Raw genomic sequence first — 18,229 nt, forward strand, 5'->3', positions numbered from 1 at the left:
CCAGTGCCATATTGTTAAGCACTTTCTCGAGTGAAACCTATCTTCTCTGAACTATAAGGGGACCATAATTTTTCTTCACAGTGCCCTGGATTTCAGAAGGAAGTTAATTGATTCTTTATAGATGCTGTGAAGAAGTTAAGCACAGCTTTTTTTAGGGAAGTGTATGTTTTGATTGTTTTCTACATTGTTTTTAATACATTATTTGGAAAATATGCTGCTTCTAAAAGTGTGAAGGATGAATACTGCTAAATGGAAGAGGACTTATCCTTCCTTAGGGACTTGACTGAATTTTTATTTTACTATTTATCAGTTTTAACAGTAAATCCTTACCACATGACCACAAGTCTCTGCTGCCTTCAGCAGTGTCAAGACCTTGATTTATCTCTTATATTCTTAATTTTTACTAGGTGAGAGAATGAGAATTTTATCTGTTCTCATGTGAGAATAAGTAGTGAAGGGAGAAGTGATCAACTCTAATTTATTCTTTAATTTTCATGTATTTTCATAGTATGTCAAACAACATTAAAAAAGGTCTTTCTTGTGCACATCTCTTTTCTAAAGCCCAGTCCAAACCAAATTACAAAAATATTCTCCTTTTCTCAGGTGGAAAAGATAATGCACACTGACCAATTTCGAAATCTCTGTGCTGCAAACGGTGGTTGTCTGTCATATGATAAGCTTCAAATAAGTTTGGTTTGGGAACGGGAAAGGTTTTGGCAACAACATGACTGGATTGTAATGACAGGTTTATTTGATATCTTTCATGAAGCACCAGTTCCTGAAAGCGGTTACTTGAGAACTCCAGCTCCTTCAAAACAAGTTGAGGGAAAATACAGGTGTGCTGTGATGTTGATGTTCAGATGTGACTCAGGTTTTTTGTGGCAATATATACACAGCACAGCTAACTTACTTGAGTTGTAATAAACCCAGGTGATTGAAAGGGCATGGACAGGAAAATAATCCAAAACACCTCTTCTGTGCTTTGTAACACTTAGAAGAGTTCATAAATTTGTATAGAAAGCTTGCTCTTTTCCCACTTTTTAGATGAAGATGGGTTCCTTTATAAGTCATTTATCTTCCACTTCGTTACTAAAGTAGCTGTAAATGCGAACTGACAGTTTCTGATCTTCCTTTCCACAGCTTTATCTTCTTTCCTGTGTGTGATACTTGTGTAATAAGGAACCACACAGGTTCATTAAGATGGTAACTGATAGCAGAAAGGTTTTGCATACTCCTTAAAAAACGTTAAACATTTTGACTTTGTTTTTTTTTCTCTAAACAGAAAAAAATCTTGCCAGAAAAACCAACTCCAGCATCTCCTTCTCCTCAGTCATCTCCTGAGGGGGACAGTGGAACTACACAGATACATAAAGATGGATTTAGTTTGTCTGGTGCAACTGCAGCAGTTATATCCACAGGTAAAAGTCAAAGAAAAAAATGTTCGAAATGGCTTCCATGTCAAAGAAAATAATAGTGTCATTTTATGGCAAATGTGCTGCAAACTTATTACTATATCATTTTCCAACTACCTTATTTTTTAAAGATATTTGTAGGAACCAGAGTGAGTTTGCAGAACTAGTATTTTGATGCCTGCATTACAGCAATAAGTGCTGGGGCACAGGGGCTTTTGATAGATCTGCTAGACCTGACAGTTTGTTCCTGTCTGAAGAAGGAAACTGTACAGTTCTTTCATGTCTGTCCCACTGCCTAATGTATGAAATGGGAGTAGATGTAGCAATGATATTCTGATATCATGCAGGCTGTACTGTAATATAACAAAATGGAGATTTTATCTTTGTATACCCTTACATGAAAAGAAACAACTCTGTTAAAACCCAGTACAGGCAATCAGAGGGAATACATTCTTCTTTTCTCATGTTTGCTTTTTTTTTCTTTTAAATGTAATGAAATGCGTCTTGAAAAGAGTTGGCAGAAAAGAAAAAAGTTAGTAAATGAACTAACCCATTGAGGAACTGGTAACTCTGTAGTGAAACAATTTGTGTGTTGTCACCTGAAATCTCAGATCTTCCTAAAAATGCCATAAATTATGCTAATTTTGTTTGGGATGCCTTTTTACATTTAAAACCTGTTTTTACAATTGAAGTTGTCAGGCTCTTCTCACTCCCAGTTTCAGTCATGGATGAGGAGAAAACACGTACTTTTTCCCTAGGAAAATAAACCTTTTGGAAGGCAGTTGTTGTTGTTGAGCCCATACAGAAGATGCTATAGAAACTATTTTTGTTGATTCGTAGCTTTGATTATTTGTACAAATAGGTTTCCTCCAATTTGCAGACATCAGAGAGTAAACAGATATGGATGAGGACTCTTGTGGAAGTACTTCAGTTTCAAAAATCCTGTTTTTTCTAAGTGCAAGTCATACTGCAGTTCAGAAAATGTCAGTCTTTTGTGTAATAGAATGTTTAGATTGTTTAATCACCACAGAGGCACATTTCTTTATTAAGCTGTAATAATGTCTTGGGTACAGTTTTTGTCATGTGATAGTGAAGTTGAACAAGAAAAAAAATCATCAGTTGCATCTTTTTCCCATGTTTTTCTGCCTTGGAAGTCTCTTTGGAAGACAATTTCACATTATCTCTTTAAAAAGTGTTTTCAAAAGTCCTGTATGGTTTTTTTGTGCTAAGCTTACAGTGTTTCTAGGGAAGTGTTTATTTTATTTAGCAGAGAAGACCGTGTTACAGTGTAGGAATCACATGTGAGAGGTTTGGATCTTCTGAAGGTACAGGCCTTCAGTAGCCATTGTGTGTGTATAATGGCCTGTGTGCATGTATATGTTAGTGCCATATGGGTGCTTCAGAATGAGCATCAGTGGTAGGTATATAACATAGGGTTCTCTTTGTTGCAGCTTCTTAAACAGGAAAAAATTTAGGCAGTAACTTGGTAAGACCAGCTTTTTAGAATTGTGTCTTAGTCATTTAGAGTACCTGCCAGTAATTCGTACTTTATTGGAACTAGTGTGTGAGCAGAGATATCAAAATACAAGTCTTATTACATTAGTGAGGTAGAGAAGGGCTTCAGAGAACAGGAAGAAAAAGTAGGTTTAGGACTCAGGCAGGAGAACCTTGGTGGAAGAGCACTTTCTGCATGCTCTGAAAGCACGTCTGCATGTTCAGCTTCTTGAGTTTACCAGCACATCTTTTCCTCGAGATTAAAACTAAAATGATACTTTGCAGTTCTAACATGTCTTGGTTTCTTGGCAGTAAATATGGCTTGTATCTTTTCAGTGTGTGTTTATGTCAACAAACATGGAAATTCTGGGCCTCACCTGGATAAGAAGAAGGTTCAGCAGCTTCCAGACCACTTTGGACCAGGTCCTGTCAATGTGGTACTTCAGCAGGCTGTACAGGCTTGTGTGGATTGTGCCTATCAAGCCAAAACAGTCTTTGGATTTCTGAAATCTGGCCATCATGGAGGGGAAATGATAACTGGTATGTGAAGATGCTTGGTTTCTTCTGTTTCTTCACTCGGTTGTGAACTTGAGGTAGGGCAGAAGAACTGAAGAACTGCAATGAATTTATATCACTTTTGTAACTATGTAAACACAGGCAAGAACATATACTTGTGAACTTCTTCACTACTGGTGGTGAGTGATCTATCTCACTCTGGGTTCAGAGTGATTTGAATAATTCTTTAAGTTAGAATTCAGCAATAGCAGTGTTAAATTCCATATGCACAGTTAGGTTCTTATACTAAGCAGAGCTTGTGCACCTCATTTAGCAGCTGTAGCCAAACATTTGTAAAGTAAACTTGGTACAAGTGAAGTAATCAGCTTTATTAATTCAAGTCATTTGCATAATCTTATCCATGCTTGGTGTTCTTAATGCATTAACCAAGTGAGTGACAAGTCTCAAACTAATCTGTTTAGCTTCCAGTGATTCCACATCTTAAAGTTGCTGCTGCTTCTCTTACCCCCTTCCCCAGAACTGTAGCACAATCTTCATCCACCTATGTCCCCTAATATGGAATAGATTTATTTCTATTACATTTTGATGGCAGGTCTGTAGATAAATTATCTTTATATCTCAAACTGAATAGCTGCTCTTGACATTTTTTTCCTTCTAGGCTAGGAAATATTCTATATAGCAGTTAGCACATCAATTCATAATTCCATCACTGGTGATAAAAAGACTTTGCATTACTTTAATCTCTTTAGATTAACACCAGATGTGAAAGATGATTAGTGGAATAGAGGTTCAATTAAATACTCATAAAGATGTTGCTGCATAACAATATTTAAAAAGCAGCACCCCAACCTGTGTACAGCAGAACTACAGTAATCTTGCTTAGGCACCCCCATGAGTTTGTTCACAAAATGGATGCTGCTTCTCAGCTGTGTAGTAAAGGTTTAATGGCATTGTATATGTGTGGTTTTGAAACTGATACTGCTTCATTTTTGCAATAGGCATGAAAGTTTTTTATATTATTAACTCCTTGTTGTACCTAATTCCGGCAAGTCAATTTTCTACAGCAAAATGCACTGAGATGTTCATTGCCAGTATTCTGTTTGTGATTGTTTATCATGAAGGACTAAATCGTAGGCAGTGGCAACTCTGGGCTGTGACTGAGTAGTTGAAAATAATTATTTCAAATAGCAGAAAGGAATTTCAGATTTCTCATGAAGTTGTGGTTTGTTTACATTCAAAAATTCTGTACAAAAAGGAAGTATTGTTCTGCATCTGGCTTCACCCCAAGGCCTGTATTCAGAGAAATCAGCTGTGTAGCCCTGTATTTGAGGAACCTGGTGATGTAGACTGCTCCTGAATTAGAGTCCTGATCCAGGTGATAGCGAGCCACAAGATACCAGGGGGTTTCTGGTGTTCTTGGGCTCTTGCCTTCTCATTGGTTTGTCAAACAGGTTGCTGAGAAGCAGGTGAGCAAACACTCCCTGTCACTGTATCAAAAGTTTGTGTGTTATATTTTGTGAACCACCAAATGACTTAGATTAATGTAGCACATTGCAGATATATGTGTGCATGAACAGCAAGGAAGAAGAAGAAAGCAAGAGTAGAATAAAATAAGGAATTACAGAGTGAAATTTTGAGAGTATTTACTTGTAGCTTTTCTTGATTTAAAGTGGTTTTGGTGAGTGGTTTGTTGTTCACATTTTGTTTAGGTTTTTTTTTAGACAAGAAAAAAGGATGTTGCGGCAGAAAACAAGAAAAGAAATCTAAATCTTTTGGAGAACTGATGCTTTCATGGCAAGTTTTATACCTGCTGTAGGAGGAAACTGTGCTGATGAGGACATGGATAAAATAATCTTGCTAGAATTTGTGTAATAATTAGGGGGTTCTTTCAGTTCAGCTGCCAAGGAAAATAATTGTTTTGAATAAAATTGAATTTAGAATTTTTCCATCTTTTCTTACTCAAACAAAGGCACAAACCCTTTTATTTTTGCTTGATGCATAAGGTTTCAATTCAGGCAAATATAACTGAAAGGAAATTAAAAGCTTGATTAGCAAGCCCATTATGGTGGTGGTGTCAGCCCCTTTTTTCTCCCTGTAGTACAGACACTATGGTACTTGGTGGGATGAAATAGATTGAGGCTCAGATAAATTTTCTCAAGAGAGAATTAAAATCAGACTCTTGGATAAGTTTCATCACTATCAGAAAAACACATTTTTTGATAGTTTAGCTCTCAGTCTTTCTTCTGGTTTGAACGTGGTATTTAAAACACACCCAGTGGAAGGTAAAGAAATGAGTATGACTCCTGGGGGCTGGGATTGCACACACAAGCTCCAGTCCCTGTTTATGTATCATTAAAGGTTGAGGTTATTTCACCTCAAAAGTACTCCTTTTAATTTTTTCTCCTAGCATTTGTCTGGGAAGATGCTCATATTGTCCCCAAGCAGAGTGGACAGTTGAGCCTATGGGTCTAGATTGCACACCCTTGGTTGGAGTTTTTATGGTTCCCCTTAGGTGTTCAGAGTACGGGGGAGCTGTGTTTGCACTGGATGTTTATTTGTGAATTTTTCCCATGGAATGTTTTGCTGGGGCAGTCACAATGCCTCAGCTGTTTCTTGCTTTATCCTCCTGACAACTTTTATATAATGTTGTTCTTTCCAATACTTCTTTCAAAATGAGAAATTAAGGGGTGTAGAATAAGTCATTTCTCCAAAGTCATATAGGAAGATCCATAAAGCTATTATAAAGCATTTTAAATTTCTGCTGTAGCTGACTACTACCTTGCAGTAAATTTGTCAGGAGGTCAGGCTGTGCTAGGTCTCACAGCCCATTTGCTCTCCAGAACTGGTTGAGTTCCAAGCAAAAATTTGCCTTTGGAGACCCCTTCCCCAAACAGGATGTAGAGGACCTTGTGTCTGAGCCACATGTGGGACTGTTAATCATTAGCATTTCATTTGAACGTTGGAGCCTGGAAAAATCAAACAGGCCATGGAAACACTTTTGTCCTGTAGTACTGACTCTTAAACTTCAAGCACTTGCATTGGTCAGTCTGTCATGAAAGCAGATGGGAGGGAGCACGTTGTTGTTGATGCTAGCTGGTTAACTTGCATTAACTCTAATCAGAAGCTTCCTTGCATCAACAGTGTAAGTAATTGACACTTCAGATTTCCTAAGGAAGCCTAAAATATGCTAGGCTTAGGCATTTTCTTTGGTTTTGTGTATATTATCTGTCTCTTTTGCAACACGATATGGAAATATTCCTTAATTCAGATTTGTGAATAAAGGCTTTCATGTCATTTCTGGCTTTTAAAATTTTTTTTAATGCATCTGCTACCGACAAAATGTGATCCTTTAATGCTCTGCTTATCATTTGGAAACTTATGTTAACAACAGAAACTGCATGACAGGCTGAAAACCAAGAAGACAAATTGATGCATAAACCTGGTGTTTGTGCCACTTCTTTTCAGTGCTTAGCTTAAGTTACAAGTTTGTTCCTGCTTTGTTGTAAAGTCTTTCTAGTCAGAAGTAACTAAAAGTTTCAGCTGATGTAATGGTAATTATTTATCCATATATTGGTAGTATTGAGCCTTTTCAAAACCTTACTAATTTGCACAAAAAAGGAAAAATATCAGCTGCCACACTGTGTTTGAGGGGCAAGGAAGGAGATCAGCCAGGAAAAAACATAAGGCACATGTTCCGGCTCCTTGTAATCACTGAGTTTAAAAGACTACAGATTCTTTTGTGGCTGTTGTGGTGTCTCTGCCACCTAGCTTTTGTTGAAATAAGTGAGAGCTTGACCACTGTAGTGCTGACAGCAGCATAGATTTCTCTAGTGATAAAATAAATGGCAAAACGTTTCCATAGTCAGAATTTCAATGGTAATGGATGCCAGCACATTACCACAAGTATGCTCCCTTCAGTTAGAAACTGAGAAAAAAAAAAGTTAAAATTGTTTGTTTCATTCCTTCTTTTTTAAAAAAAAAAGAAAAAAATTGTTTGGGCTTTTTTTTTTTTTAGCAAATATTTTAAAGGGTCTTTTGTGTGCTATCTCCTGCAAATAGGTGGTGGAAAGCTTACTGTTTTATAAGCAATTAGCAGAAATTACACAAGGTTTTGGTGGTGAGGAAATAGCTGCACATTTTGTTATACTAGTGTGAATCTCAAATTATTTTATTAAAACCAGTTCCTAGCAAATTTAAACTGACATGGATCCAATGGAAGGTAAAATCAGTTCTTTGGATGTGAATTTTTTAAACTGTTGGAATGATTATTTACTCCTCTCATGTCTTGTGGGGTTTAAATCAAATCTGGATGTCTTCTCCTTTAAGTTAATGATGGTATTTTACTATACTTTATGATGTGTGATGTAATCTTCTTATTCACAGCTTCCTTTGATGGGGAAAAGCATGCCATCAATCTTCCTTCTGTAAACAGTGCATCATTTGTCCTGCGCTTCTTGGAGAAGCTCTGCCACAGCCTGCAGTGTGATAATCTCTTCAGTAGCCAGCCTTTCAGCCCTTACATGGGATGTGCACATAGTCCTACAGAGTATGATAGGAACAAGCCAGGTATCGTTAATCACTTGCTACTTTCAAGTGCTGGTATTTTTGAGAAATGCGGTGAAATTATGAATTATGAAATGTAAATTTTTAGTCTTTCTAGGATGCGAATGGCTTGAAATTAATACACTTCAGTTCTTAGTGGATTGGTTCCACTGTGGTAGTGCTTTGACAGAAGGGATAGCTTATACCACATGGGCGTAAATAATTTTGTTCAGCAAACTCATCCTTGTAGGCAAGCCAGAAAACATATGTACTTTACCACTGTGATACCATTAAAAAGACAAGCTCAAAACTTCACATTTTATTTGTTAAAAATTATGTTTGGATCATAAAATAAACTTACTGAAAGATACTTGCTACCTATGAGAAGGGGCTTGCCCTGAAAGGCAATTCAGTCTAACCCTTCCAATATTAGCAAAAGGTCCTTTCTTTTCTCTTTATTCACTTTACTTAGTGGTGACTCCAAAAATTTTACATTCTGCTATGTACAGTCCAGTCTTCTAGTAGAAAAGGTGGATTTTGCAGGTGGCTGCTTGTGAAATTTTCCGTGAATCCAGTATCTTTGCTGCTCCAGGAACATACAGTGAAGAGGAGAGGAAGTGACTTGCCCAGCATCTCCCACAGATTGTTTGCAGGATGTGGTGTTACAAGTCCCAGGTCAGGAGTCACCAGGAGCCATAGCTGAGATGGCCTTGTTGTCAGGGCAATTTCAGGAGATTCATATTGGGAGTGAAGCTTCCTCTCAGCTGTCTGGTAGTTGAGTCTGTTTTCTGGGTGCTGCTTTAGAAAATATGGGGTTTTTTCATCTTTCCAATGGAGGAATTAAATTTATAATCCTGTCTGTCATGTGCAAGTCATTAGTTTTAACTCTTTTCAGAAAAATAAGTAGACAGAGTCAAGGTAATTCAACTTAGAAAGCTCGTATTGAAATGACTGAGGCTGTGTGACACAAGAAACTGAGCTGTAACCTGGTGACTGGCTGATGTCTGTCTTTACTTTTGTCCCTGGACTTTGCCCATGAGCAGCTTTATGCTGGAATAATACATGGTGGCTTTCCTCTTCACAGCCAAAGAAGAAATACCTGAAAACAGGAATGCTAAACGATACTCTCAGGACTCTCCACCATATACTGCTCCTCTTTCCCCTAAACTTCCCAGAAAGGATGCTCATCCATCTGAAGGTAATTACATTATGTCGGGATTATATATGAGGATTATTTATGGTTTCAGTATTTCCAGTCAAAAAGGACTGAGTACAACATATGTGTCTGGTTTGTCTCTAGCCTTTGACAGGTCAGGGTGAAAGTATGTTAATTATTGATCACTGGCACAGATTTTGCACTTAGGGAAGATCTACTGCAAGTCACAGCAGTGCTTCTCCTAAACCCCGCAGCCTCTTCCGCAAAGGGGCTCAGGCACATAGGTGACAGATGAAGCCACCTGCTTCGTGTATAGCTGAAAACCAATTGCCTTGAAATGGGTTAGGAGATAAATTGGAAGCATCTCTCTTAACTCTAGGCAGAGGTCATTAAGTGAGTAAGGGTGCAGCTTGATGATACAATTTAGCAGAGTTTATGGCTAGCTGCCTGTGAAAGTTGTGCTGCTCCTGCTTTCCTTGCCTCCTTGTCCCCGCATTGAGTCCTAGCCCACCCCTACTCCCTCTCTCTGGCTGATTAGTGCGCTGAAACATTGAACGAAAGCACAGAAAACATTCTGGTTAAGAGTCTTGCAGTTTACTTCTCTGGGGTGACTCACTGTGGACTCAGGTGAGCACAGGGAAGGGTTGAATCCAGGCAGCCATGGCCAGGGTAGTGGCATAGTCTTCCTGTGGCAGCTGACTGTTAGGTTGATGTTGTTCACTAATAAATAGCACTTTTTTCCTGTGCTGCAATTCAGCTGCAGTAACTGAACATATGTCTAGTTTTAGTCTGCCTCTAATGTGAAGTAAAGCCTCTAGGTTTAAACCTCAGGGAGAGAGACACAGCAAAATGGTTTTTTACTCTGTATTTGCTACTTAACTCGTTCGACCGTGGTAAAATGATGATATTGACTCATCCCATCTGATACATACTTTCTCTTGCTACAAGATATTTGCACATCGTTTTTTGAAATATGATGGGGATGAGGTTTTTTGCTTCTTTTTTCTTTTTTTTTTTCCCTTTTTTTATGTGATCCTGAAGTGATTTTGTATCTATTAGCATGAGTGGGGGCAGAATAATCTCTTCTGTTAAAGCAGAAAAGGATATAAAATTAAAATGTTCCAAATGATAGCTTATTTAAAATGGTACCTCTTATTATTTTGTATATATGTAGCATATTCACATACTTGTGTTTCCTGCAGCTGTTATTATATACAGTTCTGCATTGATTATCGATTTCTGTGTCTTTCAAAAAGAACATTGGCCTAATTCCAGAGATACATTGTACACCTAAGTCAAATATTTCTGGTAGGTAACATAATAAGTGTTGAGCACTTAAGTATGCTCAAATGAAGTTGTTTCATTCGGAGCAAAACAAATGTTTAAGTTTATCTTACTAGAAATCTTTCTCAAAGTAAACATGAGTGCACATTGTGCTTCTTAATCCTTGTTTGTAATGGATCTCTTTTACAGAGGAAGTCTTTAAAATACATTTTAAGATCAGTACTTCATTGTAAAGTGCAGTTACTTGGATAAAAAATAATTAAAATAAGTGTTTTTCCATGGTTTGAAAAGTTTGAATTTGTGCTTTCTGCATTTCAAGAGGCAGAGTGTTCTCTAATGTTGTGTGTTTCCCATTAGAGCAATGTCCTCCACTGAAAATCTGGAGGCAATTTTATAGCGGTCAGTCATGGGTTGGTTAGCAAGAAAGATCTACCCCCAAAAAGTTCTTGTTCCATTGATGTTGTCTTAAAATAGTTGTTTCGAAATATCATTTGAAGGTGAAATGGAATAATTGTGGGAAATGGGTCTTTCAAACAGCTCGTTTTCCTTCTGATCTGCTCAGGGATATGTTTTGCAGATTTTACTGCCTTTCTTGCTCCCTAACAATTTCTTCTTTAAGTTATGAAAGATAAAGGAGGAGGGAGTGGGGAATAAGTCAGACTCCCTACCCCTGAAAACAGAGTGTTCTTACTACTGTGTCTGATTACATCATTTTGTTGTGTATGAGGCAGAACAACTGGCTTCTAATTCCCAGAAGAACTTCAAGAAAACAAGGCATCCAATTCCTGCTAAGGCCTTCAGTGCTTAAACAGTATATTGTCATCCTTACATTTGAAACATAAGGCTTCTTATTGGCCTTTTATTAATCAGTGCAGAGATCAGGCATTCTGCAGTGGAACCTCCCACCTCTTTCTCGAGCACTGTTATTCACAACTGCTCGAAACGTCGAGGTAGGAGGAATGTGTCACTCCATGGATTGCAAAGCTCCATTTGCTGGATGTTTGTAGAGCAGCTAGATGGATGGAACAGAATGTGGATTGGACACTATAGTTGCCGAACACCTTCCCTAAAAAATGATGGGAAATATGCCACCTTTTCCACCTTGTGTATGTGAGAGTTTACAGTAAGATAAATTCAAATGCGAGTATCTTAGGGCAAAAAAGCAGAGTTGATCTTCCCCAGACCTATTTATTATTGTTTAGCTTAGGGTATAAAACATCAGAAAGAAGTCTGGGATATAATTGAAATAAATATAATTAAATTCTTTTGTAATGCAGTCAATTTTTTTAATCTTTTTGTCTTCAGAAATCTTGACAAAGATTATGTGAAACAATTATTTCTCAAAAAAAATCCTATGTTTGGAGTCCTTCTTGTTTGCTATGAAAGCTACAAAAATAGTTTTGCTGTAATTGTTTAAAATATCACCTCTGCCTTTTGGCTTTGGACTGAGATTTCTGTTAGTGATTTCATTCTCTACAGCTCTAATTTTCCCTTGGTTGGCTAGCTTTTAATTTTATAGTGCTCATCATTGACTACATCTCTTAAAATCTTTCCGAAATTCTATGGAATGATAGCTTTTGTTTCTAATTTTTATAAGTTGCTGTAACTACTTCTGAGAAATATGAGTTAATTTTCCTGTTTGTTTTCTTTGAAAATCTTAGTAGCTTCTTCTTTGCTTTTGTGATTGAAGTTTGACAAACTACAAAGTTTTGCAGTGGTTATTTTAGAATTATTTATATGAAAGAGAAGGATTTGTGTCCATAAAAGCTTTTTTATTTGACCAGTATTGAATTTAGTAAATGATGTTACACTGTCTCTTAGATAAGGAGTCCAGGAAGGCTGGGCACTCTTTCAGATGGAAATCTTAAAGGTGCAGGAGCAGGCTGTCTCCAAATGCTGGAAGACAAATGCTGGAAAAAGACTGGCCTGGCTGAACATAGAGCTTTGGCATGAACTCAGGGAAAAAAAAGGAGAGTTTATGACCTGTGGAAGAAGGGACAGGAAAGTTAGAAGGATGACAAGGATGCTGTGAGGTTATTCAAGGAGAAAATTAGAAGGGGCAAAGCCCAGATAGAACTTCACCTGGCTACTGCTGTAAAAGACAAGAAAATTTTTTTCTTATTTTTCTCATCAATCAAAGGAGGGCTAAGGGAAATCTCCAGCCTTTATTGTATGTGGAGGGAAACAAAGTGACAAAGGTTGAGGAAAAGGCTGAAGTACTTCATGCCTCCTTTGCCTTGGTCTTTAACAATAAGAGCAGTTGTTCTCCATGTACCCACCCTCCTGGAAGACAGCTGGACAACCTTCATGAGCTGGAAGACAGTGACAGCCTAAACAATTCTGTGATTCAACCTAAACAGTTTCAAGCCAAACAATTCTATGGTTCTATAATCCCAGGGGAAATTGGACTGAGGTCAGGACCTGATGAACCACTGAAGACGTGCACAAACCTATGGGGCCATATGGGATCTACCCAGGATACTGAGGGAGCTGGTGGAAGTGCTCCCTGAGCCACTTCCGCCTTTTTGCTCTCTACAAGTATGTGAAAGAAGGTTGTAGGGAGGTGGGGAGTGCTATCTTCTCCCAGGTAACAAGAGAGAGGATGAGAGGAAATGGCCTCAAGTTGCACATGGGAAAATTTAGATTGAATATTAGGAAAAGTTTGTTCACCAAAAGGGTCGTCAGGCATCAGAACAGGCTGCCTGGGCTGTGTCATCATCTCTGGAGGTATTTAAAAGGCGTGTGGATGTGGCACTCAGGGACTTGGTTTAGTGGTGAATACGGTGGTGCTGGGTTAATGGTAGGACTTGATGATCTTAGTGGTCTTTTCCAACCTAAATGATTCTGTGATTCTGTGATCTTGCATTACTGAATTCACTAAGTAGGGAGCTGGCTCTGTGAATGCCTTTATTCCCTCTCAGGATTATGCTGGCTGAGGACCAAAATACACTTAACAGTTCTTCACTGCACTCCACATTTAAACAGGATTCAGCAGAGAGCCTAAGACCTCATGAACCAAGTTGAAAGCATGCTTGAGAAGCTTGCTGTTTCTTTTAGGAAAATACTCTTCCTTTATTTTTAATTTGGGATTTGCCCAAGATGTTCTTGAAAGTTTTCATATAAGAGGGTAGTAAAAAGCTTATTTCATGAACTTGTTTCGCAGAATATACCAGTTCTTATTCCAAAGAATATGCTGCTTCACTAGCATATGTTTTATAACTTCACTAGAGTAATTTTCAAGATGGTAGTGTGGGGCTTACACTTCTGTGAACCTGTTAGCTATATTTTTCCAGCTCTTAACTCTCCTGCCAAAGCAGCATTTGTTTCATACAGATTTGTACATTGTGGTTCCAACTTCATTTTCATGCTGTTGCTTGGCCTGATGCAAACAGAGAGGAGGATGTATGATTGATAGAGAATGGAGTGGTGGTTTTGTTGATTTGGGATTTTTTTTTTCCCCTCACATAACATGCTTCTCCCAAACAGACCTGAATTGGGTTGAACAGGAGTGGAGTTTTCAGTAATCAAACAAACCTGGCTCCTGTCTCATGCCACAGGGGAAAGGATCTGTTGAATTTAGCTAATCTGGCTTAGAAACAGTATTGATAGGCTCTAAAAATTCACAAGTCTTCTGAGTGGATGTTGTTTGTCTTTTGCAGAGTAGAAATTAGCTGATAAGTTGTAAGAACCAGAATATTGTTATACTCCCTTCATGAGATCTGATGTTTTTTGGGGTTTTTTTTGCTTGCTCCATGTGTTCAGTAATTTACATGTACCTTTAGCTTTCCAGAGTCTGCGCTTACAGACTCTGAGACCCCTCCCTGTGCAAAGAACTAAGGGTCTGTAGGTACAGCACTGTGGTCAAAAACATGTTACATTAGTGTGCTGTACAGGGCATTCACAGCCTTCTATGACTTTGCCTAACTAATGACATGGATGAGTAGACAGTGAAGAGGTTTGAAAAGCAGCTCAGCTGCTGAGCTGAAAGGGTTGTGAGGAGCAGTTTAATTACCTAGGTAGACTCATCTCCTCGGATGGTAAGATTGACGAAGAGATAGACAACAGGTTAGCAAAGGCATATAGTGCTTTTGGAAAACTCCACAAAAGAGTATGGCGTAATAAACACTTGAAGAAAAGCACGAAGATCAGTGTTTACAGAGCCATAGTGCTGTCTACTCTCTTATACGGTTCTGAATCATGGGTCATCTACCGCCACCACCTGCGTCTCCTAGAACGCTTCCATCAGCGCTGCCTCCGTACAATCTTAAACATCCACTGGTCAGATTATGTGACCAATACATCTGTTCTAGAGCAAGCAGCTGTCACAAGTATTGAGGCCATGTTACTGAGAACGCAGCTGCGATGGGCAGGGCACGTCTCCAGGATGAAGGACCACCGCCTCCCTAAGATCCTGCTTTATGGTGAACTTGCCACTGGCTGCCGCATGAGAGGAGCCCCGAAGAGAAGATACAAGGACTCCCTGAAACAACATCTCAGCCTCGCCCATATTGATCAACATAACTGGTCTACTCTGGCCTCAAATCGGGAGGCCTGAAGACACAGCATCTATAACGCAGCTGTCTCCTTTGAGAACACACGCAGGATCACTCTCGAGGAGAAAAGGCAACGCAGAAAGAACCGTGTCTTGCAGAATACACCATCTAAGGAGTCTTTCTGTTGTGCCTTTTGCAATCGGATATGTCTGTCATGTATTGGCCTCATAAGCCACCGGCGTGCTTGTAACAAATGTGGATAGAGCCTTCCCAAATCTTCGTTTGCAAAGCCCAGCCACGATGATGATGATGACTTTGCCTGTAACCTTTCCCATTTTTAACAATGGCCCCTGTGTCTGAACCTTTTGGGACCCATAGATAACAATTGTCCACTTGTTTTGTTTATGAAGCTAGTGCCTCCCTCTGCTGTTTAGAACAATTTAAACAATTATTAGCTAACATGAGTTTTTTATTTGTATTAAAAATGTCTTGCAAAATAACTGTTACGTAATATTAATGGTTAGCTTTTTAAGAATATGTTTTAAAAATAATGAAAATTCTTGACTAAAATTATTTGATGTATCAGTATTAACACTAGACAATTTTATAAAAGAATTCCTTTGTCACTTCCCTGTTCATAGGATTCAATAAATACAACTGAAATGATTTATGAAGGCTGTCTCAAAGTTGACATATTAAATATTTTGCTACAAAAAAAAACGTTTTAGAAATACAGTAAGAGACCACTGATTACTTAAGGAGAAGGGGAAACTTTCAAAAGCAGTGATTGCCTCACAGGAGATTGGTTAACAAGCTTACAATCTGTCAGTATCTTCAGGAGAACATAGCAAAGTCTTAAATAATAAAGGTATAACGTCCATCACTTTGAACATATTGATACTTGCTTTTTGTGTAGCAGAAACTTTGCCTATAGAGGAAAACAGCACTTCCAAAGAACACCGATTTTCTGAGGACTCTATGGATTCTGCACTTAATTCTGTAAATCTGTCAAGCCCAACCTGTCGAAATTCCACAGAGTACCGTACTGCAGGAAGTGCTGCATATTACAGAAATTCCCATCAACCAGCAACTGCTACCTCAAATTCAGCCCCAATCCTGCGCAGTCTGTCTTTGAGCTCTGCTGGGAGCAGCAGTTACTGTGAAGTCAGTAGGAATCGAATACAGAGGCGAATTGAAGGTATGCAATTATACAAAACCTTCCAAAGTATATAACTGCTTTTACTAACATACAAAGTTATGAATAAAGAACTTCTTTACCATAGGAAAGCTTGCATATGGAGTGAAACGTGCTGTTGCCAAGCATGTCAGGCACGCTTGCAAATGCAGAACTTAAGCCTGTTAGAACTAATAGTGCTGTGCAGGCTGAGGCGGGTCTTGCCTGCTGCACCTTCCTCTTGCTGCTGTTACAGAACCTGCAGCAAGCCAGACCAGACAGGGCCTATATGCATATCACTTCCTGAGCGTCTTATCAACTATTGCCATGTTGCTGAAATACAGGGATAGGGTTTCCTACTGTCTCTCCCTCTGTCTGCACAGCTTAAATTGACTTTGCCACATTGCCAGTCAATAGCTCTTGGGACCCAGGAGCTAAGTACAAGTCAAACTAATCCCTCTAGGTATGTCACAGTGCTAATGTTTGTGCTGCTGTAAATACTTGCAGTTATAGAAGGCATTTAAAAACAAAAGGAACAATTCACTATCATTAGAAGGAAAATAAAGCATCTTTCATTTCAATATATTGCAAAGAACGCATAATAAAAGCCAAAAGTTAATATTGAAGTGTCTTACGTGAAATGAAATGTGTTGTCCTTGTACAGACAAGTGATACTTTTTCCTTTCACAATATTTTTATATTAAAAGCTGCAAGTTCCACAACTGGACCGGATTTGAATTCACTAAAAAGGGAACCTTCAAGAATATTGAATAAGGACCCTTCCACCTGGTCAATAGAGGAAGTGGTGCGTTTTGTGAAAGAAGCTGATCCACAGGCACTGGCTCCACATGCAGAACTCTTTAGGAGACATGTATGATGCATATCCATTCCTTTCTAGTAGATTGTGTGTCACACTAATGTCTTAAAATGTAGCTTTCATATCTATCACTCTACTTACACTTGAAGGTAGAATAGACTCTACATGTATATTAGAGGGAGGCTGAAAATTATTTTTTCCACCTTAAATTCCTCCTGCAGTATATTTTCTCTGTGTTCTAGTCTTGTTAGACTAAAGTAAATAGCTAGTGCTTTCCAGCATGTATGTAATAATGCCAATACTGGAAGTACCCAAGTTCTAATGGCCAACATCCCTGGTACCTCTAGAGAAAATGGTATTCCCATGTACGATACGGGGCATTTGGCCCCCCTGTTTTAGAGATTTAACGTCCCGAAGTAGAGATGCTGTTATCCCTTGTTAGCTAGAACACTTGATCATTAATACTAGAATTCAGAGAATCAATTGAAATGTTGAATTCATCTGTTTGGAAAAACAATGCACAGGTTTTCATAAGGTCTGACTAGATGTTATCTTTAGAGATAGAAACTGTGTCAGTTTGTGCTGGTTTTGATCTCCCCTGTACCTTCTTGCTGTGCTTTTCTATGTCAGGTTGCTCAGCAAAGAGCTGCTTTCTTAATTCGTTGTATATATGGCCCTCCAAAAAGAGCTTGGCTTTCTCTGTAGTAGTATTTCACCCATGTTCTGTACCATCTTCTACTAACAGTTAAATCTCTGAGTAAGCTGGATTGGAAGGAAAACTCAAAATAACTTTTAATAGAGATTCCTGTCTTATGTTTTATTCTTAGTTGTATAACAACAGTAAATGTCACTTGTTTTGTCAGGTTTGTGTTTAAAAAAATAAGACAGAGTGGTCCTCTTTATGGTGTTTTATGAAACTAATTGCCTGTCTACAGTATGTAATGATACTAAGAGCTTAGGACTGTCATATTTCAGCAGCTTCTCAGTCAGGCTGTTAAAATCTGACTAAGTTGTCCTTGGTCTTGATCCTAACAATCTATCTGGTTCGACATGGACATAGATCTGTCTTATTTCACAGATTTAGATGGTCTATAACCCCTTCCTCTGTGTGACTGTTTGCATGCACATGCCAAAATCCTCCCACAGCTGTGTTCAAGGTTCAGTGCAAGGCCTCAGCGCTTGGATCATTTAATCTCTAACTGCACAGACCTTCCTTTGCAGCTTCTTTTTTTCCCCCTTGACCCGCTCACTTTTTTCTTCCCAGTCAGGACCTAATTTTGAGGGCTGTTTGGTCAGTTCCTCTTATTTACTATATTTTTCTTTCTTTAACAACTCAAATAC

The 18,229-nt window shown here is 38.5% G+C and overlaps 1 protein-coding gene across 8 annotated transcripts in view; it reads left to right on the forward strand.

Moving 5' to 3' along the window:
- The window catches only part of SCML2 (Scm polycomb group protein like 2), a 70,891-nt gene that overhangs the window by 50,541 nt on the left and 2,121 nt on the right, over positions 1-18,229 (forward strand). For 6 of the 8 annotated variants that reach the window (XM_032679856.1, XM_032679857.1, XM_032679859.1 and 3 more), the window contains 6 exons: positions 1,283-1,418; positions 3,243-3,446; positions 7,806-7,988; positions 9,049-9,162; positions 15,814-16,095; positions 16,779-16,942. In XM_032679856.1, the coding sequence (XP_032535747.1) occupies positions 1,283-1,418; positions 3,243-3,446; positions 7,806-7,988; positions 9,049-9,162; positions 15,814-16,095; positions 16,779-16,942 (1,083 nt within the window). The remainder of the gene's footprint in view (positions 1-1,282; positions 1,419-3,242; positions 3,447-7,805; positions 7,989-9,048; positions 9,163-15,813; positions 16,096-16,778; positions 16,943-18,229) is intronic. The other 2 variants (XM_032679861.1, XM_032679863.1) reach the window with 2 other exon arrangements.

This window comes from Chiroxiphia lanceolata, chromosome 2, assembly GCF_009829145.1.
Source record: "Chiroxiphia lanceolata isolate bChiLan1 chromosome 2, bChiLan1.pri, whole genome shotgun sequence".
Taxonomy (NCBI): domain Eukaryota; kingdom Metazoa; phylum Chordata; class Aves; order Passeriformes; family Pipridae; genus Chiroxiphia; species Chiroxiphia lanceolata.